We start from the raw sequence: 19,532 nt of genomic DNA, 5'->3' as shown, positions 1-19,532 counted from the left end.
AAACTCAACACAGATTCATAAACTACACGTGTAGGACTATCTTATTTTATGAATTTAAAACTCATTTACTATTTGCAATTTTGAGCTGACGTCACGGCACGATTAGACAAAGTTTTACCATCTATATTCATAATATACAGGGTGAGTCAGTTAAAAGGGGGACACGTGGAATGTAACTTCTTCTTATTTATGAACCTATGTTAATGGAATGTGGTTTATAAGTAAAGACGAATGAGTTCTATGTACACATCACTTCATTTACGTAAAATAATTGATGAATTATAAAAGTCGACACAGATAGACAGAAGAAAGACAGACGGAAATGTGAAACTTTTTTTTTGTAATCTAAGGATCATAAAACGTCGAGAAAACATGAGACTAGCAAATCGCCCAATGGACTCGATTACTATACTTCCTTAGTTTGCGTTCGGGAAGTAAAAATCGAGCTGTCAATGAGAATGAAATGGAACATAACCTTAAAATATTTCACACTTGAATAAATCATTAAAATTGACAACACTGGCAACATTTTCAATTGTAGTTTCCAAGAAATTGCGGTGTTGGTGGATCGTCCATTTCAAGTGAAGTGTTTTTGGATTCCAAGATGACGTCGGGACTGCATCTTGAACTCTAAAACCCCAAATGTCAATGCCATCTTTAACTTTGAAAATCTTTGATGTTATTTAGAACGAAGTATTTGAGATCTTTATTTGCTACACTAAAGCCGCCGGCCTACCTTGCAGATAATTAATTAGTGATAACACCCAAATTTTAAAGCCTTTTCAAATTATTTGCTGTTTGATAGCCAATAATTCAGCTCGAATGATAGTTTGCTACTCATCTTAAGTAAGCGGCAACATTTTATTAGTAATACACTGACAAGGCCAACTTGATGCACGATATTTTATAATCACCTTAATAAAATACGAAATTAGATTATTCTCCCAAAGATAAAAGTTTGCTACGTGAGCTGCATGCGAATGCTGCAATTAATGCGAGAAAGAAATGAGTACCCCGTGCAAGAACTTACACACCGTACTTTTTCTGCATCGTAATAAACAACAAACATATAACGAACACCTTACACAACACCAATAATATATAAATGTGATATATAAACTCGGTTTGATTTATCTTCTGTTAGTTTATAAAACACAGTTATGAAGTATCGCAATTTATTTCCTAGCGACAAGTAGCAGATCACCTTCTTGCCACTGATTCTGAAAGCAGCTTTACCAGTGCGGTTCTTGCCCGTTTCAGCGTAGCAACAGCATTAGAAGCTGCATTTTTGCCAATTTTCAGGCACCACGCGTCGGCCTTCCGGTCGACCCTTGCCCAACGGAGCCACGATGGCCAATCAAGATGCACCATGGCCGACCGCGACTCCTAGGAACGCGAGTCGTCAGTCCGTGCGAGCGCTCGTCGTCGAGTGGTATTCGCGTAGAGTATTTGAGTGAAGGTGCATGGAACCCAGGTGGGTTGGAAAATCGTTGCCGGCAATAATTTTTCCGACGTTATCGATCCGCTGAAAAATGACATCCACGCGAATTTCGCTTTCGCGCTATCTGTCCCGCAGATACGTCGGCTCGTTAATTTCGCTTGAAGCTTTACACGTAATAATTATTTATTTTCTCGATATTATCGGGTAATGCCGGTAATTTGTTTTAATGCCCCTAATAAATCAGGTGCAATTAATAATCGAACGACAGTGCTGGAATTTCGCGCGGTAGGCGACCATTTTTACCAGAAACGAGGAAATTGGATTATACAATCACATTAAGGGTACTTTTTCAGGAATTAATTAGTGTCAGTCAGGTCGCGCAACAGACAGGCCTCTCTAATGGACGGAGCTCGAGACGGCTTTTTCTGGCCCGAGACGTCGCATCTTGTTCTATTTGTTTTTCATAATGCAGCACGGTCAATATTTGATAATATTCTGTATTTTTCGGGTTCCGAGTACCGTATACCTAGTGCCGTGTTTACGACTGCGCTAAGTACACAGCGTTCCTAATAATGTCAACAGCTAAGCAGATAAGGATGATCTCGTTTCTTAGAATTTTATCACAACTGGATCCCTTATCTCCGAGCAAGAGGAAAAGAAACCCATTGTTGTTCTTGCCGTGTTATTAATTTCACTGCGTTGCGTTGTATTGCAGCGTATATTTATCGAGCGTATTCAAATTATTTAAAAGCTTCCTGCTGCTTAATGTAAGATTTTATCACCGATATTGTGCTACCTTAATAATTTTAATTTGCCGACCGTAAAAGTGTTGATACCAGATGCGATCGACTTCAGTACGGATGAAATGTTTTCATAAAGTGATTGCGTAACGTGAATTAACTACAGTATTAATGCAGTTTGTCCAAACAATAATAAAAAGCACGTTTGGACAGATGTGAAATCCATTCACTTTTAAAAGCATCGTTTAAAATTTTATTTACAAATATTGCAGAATATTTTCATATTGGCTATCAATTTCGAATTATATGGTTATGAGAGAAATATTGGAAAAAGGGTAACCTTTCGCATCATTCGTAGTTTGCCTGGCATGTCATTAAATTTTGAATATTTTTACTTTCGAATTTTCGAAATTTTAGTACACGTTGACATGTATGAGGCTGTTTAGAGTATACAAAATATCTACTACAAGATTCTATTGAGAATTTTATAAAAATTAAATGGGTGGTACTTTTTATCAATAATGCATGTGTGTACCATTGTATAATCCATAAGGCACTTATTTTTGAAATACAAATATTCATTAAATTCATTAAATTTGGTACAGGAGATAGATAGCACTGTTAAAAATTTATTGCCAAATTTTTGGTTTTCAAAAAAATGAAAATAGGCTGTCTTACCTGAAAAAAAAAAGATTTCTGTATAGATAACTTCCGACACAATTTTTGTTCTAATACCTTTACCAGAGTACCAAATTTACTAGTTTTATGATTTTTGTCTAAAAATAAAACTATAATTGCACGCAGTCATATATTTTTTTTCCTAGGAACCTTCTTGAAATAAATTAATAGTGGTATGCATTTCTAAGAACTCTGTCACATAAATAATTCCTTGAGACAAATTCTAAAAGTTTATGGCCTACACTTAATTTTGTTTTAAGACAACCCGGAAACATAAAATTAAAAATAGGGGTGGTTTATTAAATCGCAGGTTAAGGAGCAAGTTAAACTGTACGTTTAAAGTGAAATTTACTTAATATTTTAGGATCGTGTCATCACTTTGTGGGGATTGTGACATAAATTTTGATTACCGTTTTATTGCCTTTACGATAATCATAAAATACAATTAAATTTTCATTGTGATCGTTTGGGTAGTTTCGGAGATTTATTTGTGGGCTGTTTTAAAAACTTTTTGAAAACTCTTACTTTCATGTTTTCTGGGTATTCATGACCTCTAAAGTATATAGTCTGTCTATCTGTCCGCCGTCTGTGTCGATTTTTATTGGACAGATAATAATCAGTCTCTAATTTCAAAATGTTAGGAATATCATGTATTTAGTTGGTAAAACGCTTACAAAATTTGTCTGATCATCCTTATCAAAGTAAACGCAATTTAATAACATTCACCTGTATTTGTGGTTTATGAATCCGCCTTGCGGTTATCCCTGAGGCATTCAAATTTTCGCAAAAAATCGAAATTTCGCAGGCACCTTTTATACTAATATTCCACAAGGATAGTCTGTAGTACATTGCTTACTGTGAGCGGCTTCATATTTTTTGTTTCTTACAGCGTTACCACTATTTTAACATTTGTTTTTAATGTATAGAGGTTATCACAAATAAAATTTCGCATGTACCATTTGTCGGAACAATCTTCGACTCATTTTTATATCTTGCTTTCATGGTTTTATTTCATGTTTTGGACCTTTCATAGCTCCTAGAATAGGTATGTAAAAGTAGGGCCTCCGTTTCCGTGTGTCTTATTTGTTGGCGACTTGGTTATATATTTTTTTCTGGATTGAGTGTTGTGAAATCTTAAATGTATTTTAAGAACTGCTGTAGATGGTAAACCGCAAAACAAAATTTGTTTGATCATCCTCCTCAATATATTTAATGACATCACCTGAAAATTTCGTTGTATAAATGCTATTTAAAATGTCTAGAATAAAATCATTCTTTACCGGTGATTCCCCCTCTAATTTTAACCTTACATAAGTCAAAATTGGAACCAAAATTGTGCAATTTAACTTAAAAGTCGCGAATTCGAATTTTTCCACATTGTACAAGTTTCCAATGGCTTTATGATGTTGGCTCAATTTTTAATGTAATTTCCTTGAAATTTATAGCGGAAGTTCCTTATTTGTGATTTAACAGTGTATTCATATATCTTAGAATTGTTTATACAGGATATTAAAAATGTGATAAAATCAAAAACGGTTTTGTATACACAGTACTGTTGTTATTCGTAATACACCGTACTTGTCAAAATTGACGTAATTCTCCCCACCCAAAACCTTGATGACGTCTGCATAAAATGTTATTAATACAGTCTGACTTATACCTTTACCTATAATTTATGAACTTACCCCATTTTTTTTTAAAGGTAGAATGAAATTTTAAATTATTGTATTACGTTCCCCCCGACTTTTATGTTTTCTCGACGTTTCGCGACCCCTAGAGTACGAAAAATTAGCACGCGCGTTTCCGTCTGCATGTGTCAATTTTTATCAGGCAGGTAATCTCCGAAACTACTGGGTAGCTTGTTGTCAAATTTTAAACGTACGTGAGGAATTATGTGTAGATCGTAAACGCTAACCAAAATTTGTCTGGATATCCCCACCAATAATGGGATGACGTCATCTCCAAAATTTTATTTATTTTATAAAATTACATACCGCTGCACTTGTAGTTTATGAATCCGTGTTGAGTTTTTACCGTAAACATCCAGATTTTTAGAAAAAAATAAAATTCTATATCAACATTTTGCAATTTAACTTTAAAGCTGCAAAACCGAAGGTTCTGAAATCTTCTCCAAAAATTGATGACGCTATCTCAACATTTGTCGAATAAATGACATCTAAAATATGCAAAATATTCGCAAAATTAAATTTTACGTTTGTTCGGCTTTACCTGCGAGGCTAGGGAAGTTCTGTTTAAATAACTTTGGAGCTTTTTTTTTCTTTCTATGAAAATTTTTTGAAATACTTGTTTTCTGTTTTAGAGATTTGACAGAATTTGTTCATCTCATAAAATTTTAAAAAGTGGTTTGAATGTGATAGTAATATGTAATATTTTTAAACACTTGAAAATTTGAATTAACGTCATTATACATACTTTTTAAAATTTTCAACACGTCTAGGTCACGGTAGGCCCAGATTGTGAGTGTTGGTGGAATTATAAAATTGAATTTTTTTTTTCATGCATTGACGTCAATTGTATTTTAATAAAAAAAAAGTATAATAAAAAGAATTAAGTTCTCAAATGTCCAAAAACTAAAAATATTAAAAAATGGCTTTTTACTTTAAAGAATTCTTGTACGTATCATATCATAGTTCTCTAGAGAATTGACCAAGTATCTTTTAAGACTCTCGCAAAATCACTGACAAACAACAGAGAGATGGAAACGGACAGCTTGCATTTTCGTATTCTATGAGCTGTTGTAGCTCAGAAAACATCAAACTTTTGTCAAAAAATATTGTGTGCCTACTATTTTCACTTAATTTTTCTCTAATTTCAATTATAAAAGTAAAATTTTAGACCTTTGAATGTCCTGTATGTAATTACGCATGTTTTCCTCAGGGTGTCTGTAAGTGATCCATATCTAAATAGGCATTGGCATTTGCCGCGTCGTTGAAACGGAACTTTACTCAACTGACGTTATATGTCACTTTATGACTAATAGTAAACATTTCTATACGGGTCAACAGCAGATTAGGATTCAGTGACAATTTCAACACGCCGTATGTTAATTATTGCATAAAATACAAGAAGATTTGAGGAGAAAAAACACAATTCATTTTTTTAAGAAAAACAATGTTAAAACCTAATTAATTAGTTAAATAATAAAAACCAGGAAGCAGTTATTTTGCATATGCAACAAGTGTAATTATTTAGAATTCTGCGAAAACTTTTCATTATTAAAATGCCATGGTTGCATGATCTGAATGCATGTACATTTAGCTAATAAGTGTGCATATTTAACAATAAAATACAATAAACGAAAGAATAAACAACTAGCATTGTGAGAATATAAACAAAAAAATTGTTATCTCCGTCAGACAAATATATTTTTAAGCCAACACAGACACAATCTCTACTCCGAAAGAACAAACAAAGACAAGAAAGCATCGTCTGTCAAATCTCGTCTGAAATTAATCATATATTTGCGAAAACATCTCTCGAGTAGGACGAACGTTCGATGTTATGTCTGCCGATATTTCTTGAAATTTCCTTTGTCTTATTTTTCAAAATATTTGTGTTTCGTGACTCACTCACCACCAATCTCGACTCTCAATCAAAGAGGAGTGACGAGATTACATGACACGTGTGTTTTCCATCTGGCATCAGACCATCGAAGCTGGAATTAATAGATCAAACGTCCGTATTTTGATAAATCGCTGTAAACACCCCAAGAAATACCACAGCTCATTCATCAAATTGTTTTCGGTGGAGCGCTGCCTCTAATTAAAATTTGGAAGCGATGATCGTCCGATTAAAATAAACCGTTTTTACGTGCCCAGCTACCGACAACCCCCTTTTTTCAAGCCGGTTATTATTCGATTTGGTTCGGTTTGTCGGCGGTTGAGCAAATATTTGTCGTCCTTTGCTTCGACCGGACTCATCCAGCTTGCCCGGAATCGATTCAGCAGTTTCTACAATTGTTTTTATTCAATTTTCACGCGGAATTGTGAATGAATAATGGAACCCGCTCTGTTGTAAATCCGCACTATGGCGGCAAAAAGTTTAATTAAACCGAGAGCGGTAATTAGAATCGGCGGAATAATGGAGGCGGCGTTTTTTCTTGGAAAAAAGCAGCAGGTTCGAGTTCAGGTGAAACTGTGGGTTGAGAGTGAATCACTGCATCGGTTTTGTGTTTCCCTGAATTGTCACGTTCGAGGAAATGGCTCCATCCATACGAGAGGAATGGATGTGTTTTGTTGGGCTAAATTTTGCGCTGTTTATTGCTCGCGAAGAAATTACGGAGATTTGCTTCCGGTGAAATATGTACGAGGCGGAATTTTCAATATAGGTTCATGGAGGAGGATGTCGAAATTGTGGTTCTCCTAATTTCGAACTTATTCGAAAATAATCCGCTTCCGAGCTTCCGGGTGAATTAATTTTACGTGGGAGGATCGTAACAGTGCCTCCGTAGTGCTGCACTAAATTCCTTTATTTCTATATTAAGTTTGTTTCAGCGATTTTGTCAAATTAACAAAGGACGCGTTGATATTTCCTAAGCTGATTTTTGCTGAAAGAAATTCGGTATTACATGCAAAATTTATTAAACGTCGTCTTGAAAATTCCAGGTAATTCATACTAATTTCATTACACATAGCACTCATTACATGCCATTATCACATGACACATAATGACGGTCATAAGAAAAATAGGCCATTACTGCTATTCATTTCTCACTCTTATATCTGTATAATTATCGTTTATCTATACTAGTGTAACATAAAAAGAAATATATTACACTGAGCAGTAATAAAAATTACAGACAAACTGCGACAGAATATTTATTACTAAAGATAAGATCCAAAAATATACAAAATTCTACAGTTGCGTTTCAATTGTTTTCATACTCGTGTGTTTTCTCGACCTTTCATGACTCCTAGAGTACGAAGAAATAGGTCGCCCGTTTCCGTCTGTCTATCTGCCGCCTGCCCAGATTTTTATTACTACTGAACCGATTGTTGTCAAATTTTGTATATTAGAACTGATATGTAGATGGTAAAACCCCAGCAAAAAATTGACTAATCATCCCCACCAGCAATTTGTTGACGTCATCTCCAAAATTTTTACATTAGTAAATTTATTTTATGTGTTCCTCACTTGTAAACATCAATTTATCAAGTCACTGTATTCAACATGAAAATGTCACTTAACTGACCATTGCCTGTAAAAATTTTACACCCCTGCTCGTACTCATACAGCCATATACTTATTTTAAACTTAAATTTAAAACAATGTTTTTTCATACAACAATTTTTAGTTTTTTATATATTTTACTGGCTAGCGAGTAAAATTTTTACACCCCTGCTCGTGCTCATACAGCCATATACTTATTTTAAACTTAAATTTACAATTTTTTTTTCATTCAACAATTTTTCGTTTTTTATATATTTTTTAGTTTTCCCATTTTTCCATATTTCAATGTTTCGCTTTCAAAATTTTAACTTTGATTGTTTCAATTTTTCAGTTTTTCGTTTCCATGAAACATGCTGAAGTTGGAAAATCGGAAAATTGAAACATTTTAAATGAAAAGTCGAAGTGATGTATATTGTAAAATTGAGGAAGCGAAAAATTGAAAAAACAATTGAAAAATCGAACAATTGTAAAAATAAAGAAAACAAAAGCCGGAACCACAATTGCAAATCTAAAGTTTGAAGAAATGAAAAATTAAAATATTAAAAATTGAAAACCCGAGAGATTTTAAATCGAAACATTGCAAAATCGAATAATTGAAAATAGGGAAAATAACAACCGAAACGAGAAATTGCAAATTGAAAAATCAAAAAATTCAAAAGTTCGAAAATTAAAAAATTCAAAAGTTTAAAGTTGAAACCGAAAAATTCAAAAATTCAAGGCAAACAACTGTGAGAGTGTTATTTACGTCACTGGTTTTTACTGTATAGAGGTTATCAGAAAACAAAAGTCGCATTTCCTTCGGAGGCGAGGGAAGTTCCGTCAAAATAACCTTCGACCAATTTTTTTTAATAACCACTCTCTAAGAATAATAAAAAAGCACAATGAAGTCGTGTAAATTCGAAAAGTATTCAAACCTTTTTATTGTGAAATGCATATTTAATGGAAAATTTAAACCAAACTGACACGAGTTTAACTCCATTTGCGATGGAAAACGGCGCACTAAATGCATCTCCATTAATTGCAGCATGTTTATTAATGAATGTTACATTTACGCTTTTGATGTGGTCATCATGCCATGAATAAATTGCCTTCAATTGCATTTCTAACTTCACTACGAAATTTTCCTGCACGATGTGTCAATTTAGTCAGACACATTTAAGTGCAGTTAAATTATTCGTGCTCGAGGTCTCCAAGTCAAGATCCTCCGAAAAATAAAATGGAAATTTAGCTCGAAAAACCTTGCAAGATTTAAACGGTACCGAGCTTAAAAGTTTCACGTTTTAAATCAGCTGTGCATCCTTGAACGTATGTCGTGTTAGTGAAAACTATGGATTGTATTATAATCAGTTGATTTTGTAATCCACGAAAATGGAACATTTAGCAACCTTATCATTGAGGATTTGCATAATACACTAAATCCAAACCGACGAGATATATTTTACAATAATTTATTGTCGTTTAAAGCAATTTTAATATTTTTAGTGGTAATTAGTTTAAAGTTGTGTCACTCCAGCGAGAAAATCGTGTCCAGAGGCAAAAATTTTATTATGTAAATTTTTCTTGTGTTTCGTGGTGCTCTCAATTATTGCTCCTAATCTCTGCTCGTATCACTCTTAATAACGATTCGATTCTAAATGTTAACAAACCACAAAAATATTTTAATTAAGACCGGCGTTTTTTAATGGGTGATGTAAATAACAAATTTTAAGTCTTATTAAGCATCTTAATTGATTCGTAATTAATCAGGAGTGAATAATTTAAGCAAAATATAAAAGCTGTGGAGAATTTTACTAGAATTTTAATTTGTACAGTTAAGCCTAATTAGTTGTGGTTTTTTGAACATGGAACGAGAATACAATGCGTAACAAAGGTGTGGAACTCGCAATTTTCTTAATAACTTAATGTCTGTCGCGTGAATCAACTAATGGCACCTTCAATTGTGATTTGATGTTAGTGTTTGTTTTTGCAATTGAAAAGATGAGGTTTAATAGAAATTAGTTTAAGTGTGGTGGTCATTAATTCACTTCCTTCTCTATACATTCACGGTCTATAAATATCCCGTGGAATGAGCAAACGATCAACACGGAAAGAAGCATTGTTGTGACAACAAAAGTCGTTTAATTCTGCATTTATCTCATTCAAAATAAACTTTACGAGTGTGATTTACATAATTTTACAAAACCAAAACAAACCGATCCTATTTACATCTGCGTGGCCTGAACTGACTGCTTGTTCGAAAACAAACCCAACTTTTCCTTCCAACCATAACCTGTTGACAATCGTCGACGGTTGTTTGAAAGCACGTATTCGGAAAAAATCAATTCATTTTAAAGTTGGTAATGACATCGTTTTTTGTATTTATTGCCTTTAGTTAGTTCTAAAATGTTTTTTTATGACAATAATTTAAAAAACTTTGTCGATCTGTGTTGCTACAGGTGTTAAAGTTTTACTACATAGAGTTTAACCCGTAGAACATTCAAACGGGTCCAGTTTTTAGACAAAATATATTTCTATGTGGATTTTAAATGTTTTAATAATATTCACTAAGAAAACATTTGAGGGGATGTCATCAAAATTTTATCTGGGGAGGGTAGACAAATGTTGGTTGACGTTTAACCATCTACAGACTTTATTTTCCATTTAAACGCAACCCTAATTTCACACAGATTTCAAAATAATTGTTTCTACCGTTTTTACAAAACATAAAAATGCAACTTCTTAAAATAGCCAAGAAAGAATAGTAAATGTGCATTTTTTTTTGGAGAAAAAATGTGGTTGCTTTTTAAACAAAACGCCGGAGATTTCCAAAGCAATTTTCACATCTATTTAATGTTCTCCTTTGTTCGAGAAACCAAAGCTTCTTCCGAATGGTTGCTTTCAACCCATCTGGTTGCACTCCACTCACGTGGGCTCGCCCATCTCCCATAAAAATCCCTCCACAAAATCCTCAATCATTGTCTCTAAATATGCAAAGCGTCTTTATCACGAGATTCATGCGAACGCGGCCGTCGTCTCGGAAAAGGCCTGCAACGCCGCCAAGAAAAAGCAAACAGGTGGGCGAATTCTTCTAGTTCGTTTTGTTGGTTGCAATTCACGTGGGATTCGGGATACCACTCATATCTTAGGTCGGCCAGCGTTTTGCAGCAGTCGTTCGCGGCACACATGATCGTACAATTCGCGATTAGTTCGCGTTGCCGAAACCTAAACGCCCCAGCTTTCGCCGGATCGATCCGGACGCGGATAAAAGGCTCCGGAGCTTTTTTCCGCGCTTTCCGGAAGTGTGTTTCGGGCCGATCCATTGTTGCGGGTTTTCGGCGGAGCTTTGCAGGCTCAGACTGAGTGATTTGTGTTCGATTCGAGCCGACTTGGTGTAGGTGGTCTTCGTTTGATGCTGTGAAAGTTGGATGTAGCACGTGTGCGTTGCGCTTTTTTGCACGGAGCTTTGTTGGCAGATGGGTGGATGTGCTCGGTACCGTGTGGGGGGAAAGGGTCGGTTTAATAAGGTAATTGGAAAAAATTACAAAAATGTGGAACTTTTTTCCCGTGGAAGCTCGCGATATAGTGGAAATAGTAGTCGGAGAGAGATCATCGGCATAGAAACGTCCCCGAACTGTAGTCATTTAATTTTCACAACACTCCTTTCATTGCAATTATGATTATTCTACCTGCGATTTTAAGATTATGTTAAGTCTTTTGTATATTGTTCTATTTAAATTTTTTTGGCAAAATATCGAGCAGATCCAGGTTTTTTGTTCGATTGTCTATTCTTGTAATTTCTTTTTTCGAAAATTATACAAGGTGGCTAACGAGTTTCGGATCCAAGCTTTTGTTCTAATGGTTCTTTTAGCTGATTACCATGTAACAGTTTATTAATATTTTACGAAAGCTGGTAGAAATAACACTTTGTACATAATGTAGTAATGAGTCATTAAGATCTCAGACAAAATTTGAAATATTTTTTATAATTGAAAGGAGATATATTTTATGAACCATTTGAGAACTTTTGGTTGAATGTGTGAAAGCTATGACATCATCAGTATGGTTTAATGTCAACGTTAAGGTTGCATCGATTTTTAAAAAGTTCTCTTAAATTGTAGCATAAGCCAAGGAAGTATTGTAATCCAATCCATCGAACGACTGGCTACTTGTATGGTTTGTCGACGTTTCATGACCCATAGAGTACTAAATAATCGGTCTTCTGTTTCCGTCTGTCTGTCCGCCGTGTCTGGCGGTTTTTATTGGACAGATAGTCTCCGAAACTACTGGAACGATTGTTGTCAAATTGTATATGGATGTTAAGAATTTCGTACAGATGGTAAAATGGTCCCCAAAATTCGTCGAATTATCCCCACCAACAATGTGATGTCATCTCCAAAATTTACAATAATAAATCTTATTTAAATTTTATACCACCTGGTTAAGATTTAAACATTTTTTGGTAGAAGATATTGATGTCAGTGTTTTCGGTTTCAAATACTGTATAATATAGTACTATGAAAAAATTGGTCGAAGATTATTTCGACAGAACTTCTCTTGCATCGATTTTTTGCTTGAATTTTTCAATTCTAAAATTTTTCATTTTTTTTTCTTCAGTTTTAAAATTTAAAATTTTCAGTTTTCCAACTTTTGATTTTTTCAATATTGTGCAATTTTTCGGTTTTTTATTTTAGTTATTTTTCCACTTATTCGATTTTTCAGTATTTCGATTTAATTGTTTTTGTTTTTTCCATTTTGATTTTTTCAGTTTCTGGTTTCTTCAATTTTTCGATTTGCAATTTTTCAATTTTTTTTTGTTAGTACTTGCTAAGATAAGACTGATTTTAGCAAATCACATATCCTCTAAAAAGAAAGGGCGGGTGGGTGGGCCTAGTACTTGCTATGATAAGACTGATTTTGGAAAATAACAGACACTCCGAAAATAGAGGGCGGGTGGGTGGGGCAAAACCGAATGCTTTGAAATGTTGCAGAAGTTTTAAAGTTACCCAAAGCAAGGTAAATTTGTAATCAAAATATATTTGTTGATCCCTCTAAAAAAAATTGATGACGCCATCTCAAAAGAAATCCTATCTAAAAAGTGCAAAATATGGTGATCGTATACTTGTGATTTATCATTGCCTTTATATTTTTTAGAATTGTTTATATAGGGCGTCTCAAAAAAAGTAATGAATGAGTCAATTGATTTTATTAATAAAATCAGGAACTGCAAAGGCGAATGAATTCATTTTACATCAGCTGACTCATCTTACCCAACTCAAGTTCGCCTGACCTGACTTGGTTCGACCTAACTTGTCTTAACCTGACCTGACTATACTTAGCTTAACCTAATCTCTGGCCTGCACTAGCGTGGTCTGACTTGGGTCGATATAACCTTACTTAGCCTGACCTAACTTGACCATACTTGACTTGGCTTGACTTGACTCGACTTGACCATACTTAGCCTGACCTGATTTGACCTCGCTTGACTTGATCTGGTCTGATTAACTTGAGTTGACACCCTGACCTGACTTGACTTAACTTGAAACGATCTAAACTCAGAAGAAGTTTCTTAGTATCTTAGCATTCCTAAATGAAAATAAACATATCAAAACCAACACTTCATCTGACCTGACTTAAGTCTACATCACGCGGTCTTATTTTACCTGAATTAATTTTTTCACCTGGCCTGACTTGACCTGACCTGATCTGATCTGACTTTACTCTACAAAACAATTTCGATGAAACAAATCATCTGACCACAACCCCACTTGTGCACACATTTTGATAAAGTAATTACGATTAAAAATCAAGGCGGATTTATAAACCACAAGTGTATGAGTATATTATTTTTAAAAATTTAAGCGATGTGACGTCATCCAAGTGTTAGTGAAGTTAACTAGACAAATTTTCGTTAGCATTTTACCATTCACACGAAATTTTTGACATACAACTAAAATTTGGTCCACTAGTTTCGGATATTATTTGTCTAATCAAAATCGACACAGACGGCAGATAGACAGACCCTCGAGAAGTAAAAGGCAGGTTCCCGTTTCCGTCGGTCTGTCGTTTATTGTTAATTGATAATTTTATAATTTTACTGAGAGGGTCATCAATGTCAACATGTTTAAAAAAATGTATATTGAACTGTATTTTCATTGAACTAAAAATAGTTTTTATTTTAACAATTGTCTAATTTTTCCAATAATACGCAAAAAAAAACGTTCCGAAAAACTAAACTTGTTTGAAATTAATAAATTCCAAAAATTATAAAGTTATAAAATTTTAGTAATTATTTCGTTTAAATGACTAATATTAGCCGGCAAATAAACACTCCGGGACATCCAACTAGCGAATTCGGGTTCTTGATAGGTTAATTAATTGGTAGCAATACGTCTTGAGCCTGAATCCCGTAAAGCTTTTCGTCAGCTCCTCCATCATGGTGGTAATTAATGCGTAATGAAGACAACTCGAACTACCCTCATGGGAACGTCAATCGGTCTTCTAAATGGTGTTTGAAATTCTTGCTTTGTTTAAGCATGAGGAGCGAAGTTTTGTACGACACAATCCCACATTTCTCACGAAAATAGTTCCATTTACTTGTTTTTCTCCTTGCTTTCTCGAGCTTTTGTGTCGTAGCGGTAAACGTGATTTTCTACCGGTGTAAGAACCTTTCGCGATGAAAGTATATATAATTGAGTTTAATCTGAAAAAATGATAAAGACAGTGTGAAGTGAACGTTAAACACATTAAGATCATGCAGCCGCCTACTTGGCCACATTTGGTAAATTGCTTAAGTTCGTATATGGATTAATTCAACAAAAATGAAACTAGTTATGTTTTTTTCTTTTTCTAGAACGTTGATTACTTCAAATCTTTTACCTATATTGACATTCAGAGTTCTCGTCTCCGCTTTAATCCAACCCAATTTACTGAAAATTCCTGCAGATTCATTCGATTTCTCCACTCAGACACAAACAACTTAATGAGAATCCCGTTCATTTGAAGAAATTTTTCAAAGTCATTCATCCACCTGTTCGACCTTCAGCAACACGTTTCGACGGTGTGGTCCTACAATTACCCAGATCAAACACCTCTAGTAATTAGACTACAAGATCCAGGTTAAAACCGATGCACGCAAGCCTTCTTGCATGATCACCGCTTATCTATTCATCATCGCGTTCTTCCACCAGATCTTTCGGATATTAATTGCGCACTACCTGTTCGAAATCGCCTTTTAATCGCCCAAACTTTAACCTTGCGGTTTCCGGCTTTCGCTCTTCTTCGAACAGGATGAAATTATCGGTGATTATGCATTTTACATCGAAATTGATCTAAAGATGCCTTGTTCTCCCCCATTGAATTTCAAAAACAATGCGGCCATTAGAGCGACGTGTGTTGAATACGTGTGTCCGCCCTGCCTGAACTTTTAAGACCACACAAAGTGCTCAAATTCCCTCAACGATATACGAAATGTGTCTCTAGTTTCCACGATATTGTAAATCACTGAACACATGTTAGCTGTCTTTCCGACGTCTATTCTAGGATTGGAGCAATTAGAGTAATGTTTCAAATTGGTTCATTGCGCGACAGCTGCTCGAACGGCAAACGTAATGTCGTGTTGAAGTATTCAGAATTGGCTGTCGTTTTACCAAGAGGTAGCTAATCTTTATTGCTAATTATATCTTGTAAAAGAGTATGTTATTATCGGGGGGAAATCATCAAACAAAGAAACGCTTTCACAAAATTTTTGGGTACGTCCCTGCCACGAGATTCTACCTGCTACCGATACAATGTCATTTAGAGATCGCATTTTACGATAATACGTTTTAATAAAACCTTGACAAATCGGTCTTAAGAAAAATCTCCAAACAAAGTGACTTTGACTGTTATTTTTCGATACACCTTATCTTCCCCGTCCAAAATTGTTTTGAATACATAGATAGCAAAGTCGTGTAAGACGGTTGTTCAACTCGAGCGCCCTCCTTACACGATACATTTGCACCAGATATACTCAGACCCAGACCTTTTAGGATTTAAAAACACTCTGAATGTGCCGTGCTCTGTGACGATGCTCGCGTAGAAATAGACTCAAAATGGCGACGATCTGTTTCCGACCTCCACCTTTACCCCCAAACAAGAAGTCCCAACTGAACATCAATCGTTATCGCAAACAAAACAACGGTCTCCTGTCTTCGACATATCTCAGCTTTCGAGATCCGGCGGAAGACGAAATCTTACACGTCGAGGAGATCGAGCTGAAGAACTTAAAGTGCAAAAACTCGAACAAAAAGTGCAAAAAAGTGGTGCATACTAACTCGCTGAGTCGTTGCAAGGATACGAAAACCATGCTGATAAGGAGCCACTCGGATGGAAACCTGAACAAGAAGGAGCCTATCGCTCCCATGACGATCAATAGATACATCAAGGTGTTGAGCGGAAGCTGGAAGAATTTGCTCAATTGTAAGTGTAATTTATTTACGTTGGTAATGGGGTTGGTAATTGAGTGATTGTGAGATGCTTGGTGACTAATTGTTTAACGGGAAATCTCTGCTAATTATCGACGACGAGTTGAGTTCAAAGTCTACAGATTTATTGTTGCGTTGCACAATTTGGTTTCTAGTGACTGATCTCCATTGTGTGAGAGTTACAAAGGTCGAGGAATCTTCAATAAATACTGATTAATCTGCAATCAAACTGGGGATGACCTTAGACAATGACAACATTAAATCTGGCTGCGGGTGGGAGACGATGACCATAATTGCGAGCAAAACAAAAATCGGTCGTAGGATGTGGTGACAGAAAAACTAGTTTTATTAATATTCATCTTTCCAAGTTCAGTGTTCACCTCATAATTGTTTACAAATTTTCTCACCTTTGTAAGATGTAATGAAAATGAAAATTCTGGCTTAAATGTGATCATATGCATGAAACCTTTATGACGCGACTAATAGTAATAAGCGTTAGTGTTATTTTACGCTTTGTATATTTGTCGTTTCGCCAGAATCAATAAACAAAGTTTGATGTCGTAATGACGTTACAACGGCGCCTAAAAACCACCATGCGCTACTAGTGTGACATAACCGCAACATGTGTCAAGCAGAAAGTCTACAAATATTTATCAGGTCATAGCTCTGAATGTATACCATTTCGTTTCAGGACCTAATAGGTTAACACCTCCCGAGTGATAAAATTATCACCAAATGATCTGGGTGATTTATTATGGGTCAATAATTTAACGATTACCTGCTGTTTGGTTCGTAATACCATAATAGACTGATCTTCCCTCGCACGATATATTACAACACTAACTCGATTTAAGATTTATGGTTCTCTACCCTCATCATTATTTTTTTATTCTGTAAGTGACTTAAAAGAAGATAATAAATTTTCGTCTTGTGGTTGTATTTTGTGAAAACTGTACCATAATCAGAAATCCAATCGAATATGACATCTACATGTGTACAAGTCATGAATAATTTAAACTATCAACGCCGCGCTGGAACGAGAGTAGACTCAAATCTTTAGATAAATTTTCCGGAATGATTTGCTCTTATCTCGTCAATCTTTAAATCTACAGACTCGTTTTTTCTCATCCTGATTGATACGACTGCCAATTCCACTTTATTGAATAAGAATCCGGGGATTTTAAAAGCTTTTTAATTAAACTTTGTCCGACTATAATTTTCTTAGTTTAATTGAAGAACGCTTTTCTCGTAACTTTGATAGAATATTTCATAAAAGACTCGCTCTTATTAATTTTTTCTTTTTTTGCTCCGCGATCGTTTAATTTCGCCGGGACGTAATTTGCAATTTTCGTCCAAAACGCTTAATAAACATTTTCGGAGGCAAATTATCTCGAAATTAACACAACTTTTCGCAATATGTACTCTCGTGATTACGAAACGCTTCGGATCACCATCCAGTGTGTGGGTAGTTTTCTGCGAGCGCTTTCTTTTAACGCTTCTACGAAAATCCGTGAAATTTGTGTCGGCACAAATAAGGCAAATTGCGCAAATTATTTCGTCCGAAATTCACCAGCTCTGACTTAATCTAAACAAGCGTGTATGATAAAAGTGATTTAGAAATATTCATGCGATGCCGGTGGCGTGCGATATAATTTCCCTAATTTCCTACATAAATCATAACATGACTTGAAAATAATTGTTTTCGGGAATATTTCAAGTAATAATCGTAAATCGCCAGCAGTTATCGGCGGCGGTTGGCCAAAAAATAAAGCCGGAATTGCCGGAATACTCGATTCGAGCAGTGGCGTGCAAGCACGCAACAACCGGGTAAGCTCCTGACGTCGTAAAGGCAGCTTTAAACTCTTAGTGAACATTAATACTTCACCTTTTACCAAACGTACCGATCCGGGCGACTAAGGGCTTTTCGCACTGGATGTAGCCGCATTAAGGGCCGTATTTCACGAAGTTTGTAGCCTGTTTAGTAACTATTCCGTGCATATCCTGCCGTCCGTCGGCGCTATTGTTTCGCGGAGTCTGCAATGCAGATACATTACAGGCCGGATGCGATATTCTGTGTTGATAAATTATAGGTGTGTTCTATAATATTGCCATGCACAAATCACTTTATTGTGACATTTCGTGCCCGTGATCCAATCGGCTGGAACATCGGGCGCGCGGATCTTCGCAGGAAATCGTCCTGATGATTTGACAGGGCGCGATTTTTTTATTTATTATTTCAAAAACTATAAACAGAACGCTAGAATATACAAAGGAAAAAATATCTGAAAAAAAAAATGTAAGTTATAGGTGTGACAAGGCCCCGTTGTTGGTCCTACTCCTTTTGTAGGATACGTAAATGATCATCGAAAATACGGCGTTATCATAGAAGACTGATTTATAACCGTTAAATTCGTGCTTTGGTCTGGCCGCTCTGTGTAGAGTATATTCACTAAGCACTCTGGGCGCTTAAGGGAGTATGTGGGAAACCAGCAAGTCGGTTCATTTGACTGTAAATTATTCTACAAGTATATCGAGCAAACCCGTCTTACACACCATTTTCCGTCCTGCTTTGATCGTGAAACGGTAAGAGAATTCGCTCAGATGGAATTCATGCCAGGTCATGAGTTTGATGGGCTAAAATAAAATTAATTAACCAGTCCGCGATAATTACTCTTCTTTTTTCCACATAATACTTCCTCGTCGGGTCGAACGTAAACAAAATGAGACCGTTTCCCACGAAATTATCAGGATTATGCATAAGCCATGATGCGATTGAATAACCATTATCGTCTGTCGATCCGCAACGGGAATTAATGTCATTTTAATTAGCATCGCGCTAATGATAGCAGCGCTTCCGGTAATTAACAGGTGATAAAAGCCAAAAGAACAATTCCGTTAAAATGCATAAAGGTAAAGTATCTCAGCACTCGCGAGAATGTTGCTACTTCATTACACGACATGTTACAGCTTAATTCAAGCATTCTCAGAGATATTCGAGTTGCTGGAGTGGTATTAGAATTTTTCTGTCGATATCTCCGGAAA

General features: G+C 35.5%; 1 protein-coding gene across 1 annotated transcript in view; it reads left to right on the top strand.

Moving 5' to 3' along the window:
- Window positions 1-1,397: 1,397 nt before the first annotated feature.
- The window catches only part of LOC135135550 (caskin-1), a 77,286-nt gene continuing 59,151 nt past the window's right edge, over window positions 1,398-19,532 (top strand). Inside the window, exons 1-2 of the mRNA XM_064064632.1 lie at window positions 1,398-1,474; window positions 16,056-16,485. Of these exons, the coding sequence (XP_063920702.1) occupies window positions 16,119-16,485 (367 nt within the window). The 5' untranslated portion in view covers window positions 1,398-1,474; window positions 16,056-16,118. The remainder of the gene's footprint in view (window positions 1,475-16,055; window positions 16,486-19,532) is intronic.

The sequence above is a fragment of the Zophobas morio genome, unplaced genomic scaffold (assembly GCF_036711695.1).
Source record: "Zophobas morio isolate AGI-343-1 ecotype UQ-CSIRO unplaced genomic scaffold, CSIRO_AGI_Zmor_V1 ptg000024l, whole genome shotgun sequence".
Lineage (NCBI taxonomy): Eukaryota > Metazoa > Arthropoda > Insecta > Coleoptera > Tenebrionidae > Zophobas > Zophobas morio.
Note: the sequence above shows the minus strand (reverse complement) of the source record. Positions and strands in the feature narration are given on the sequence as shown.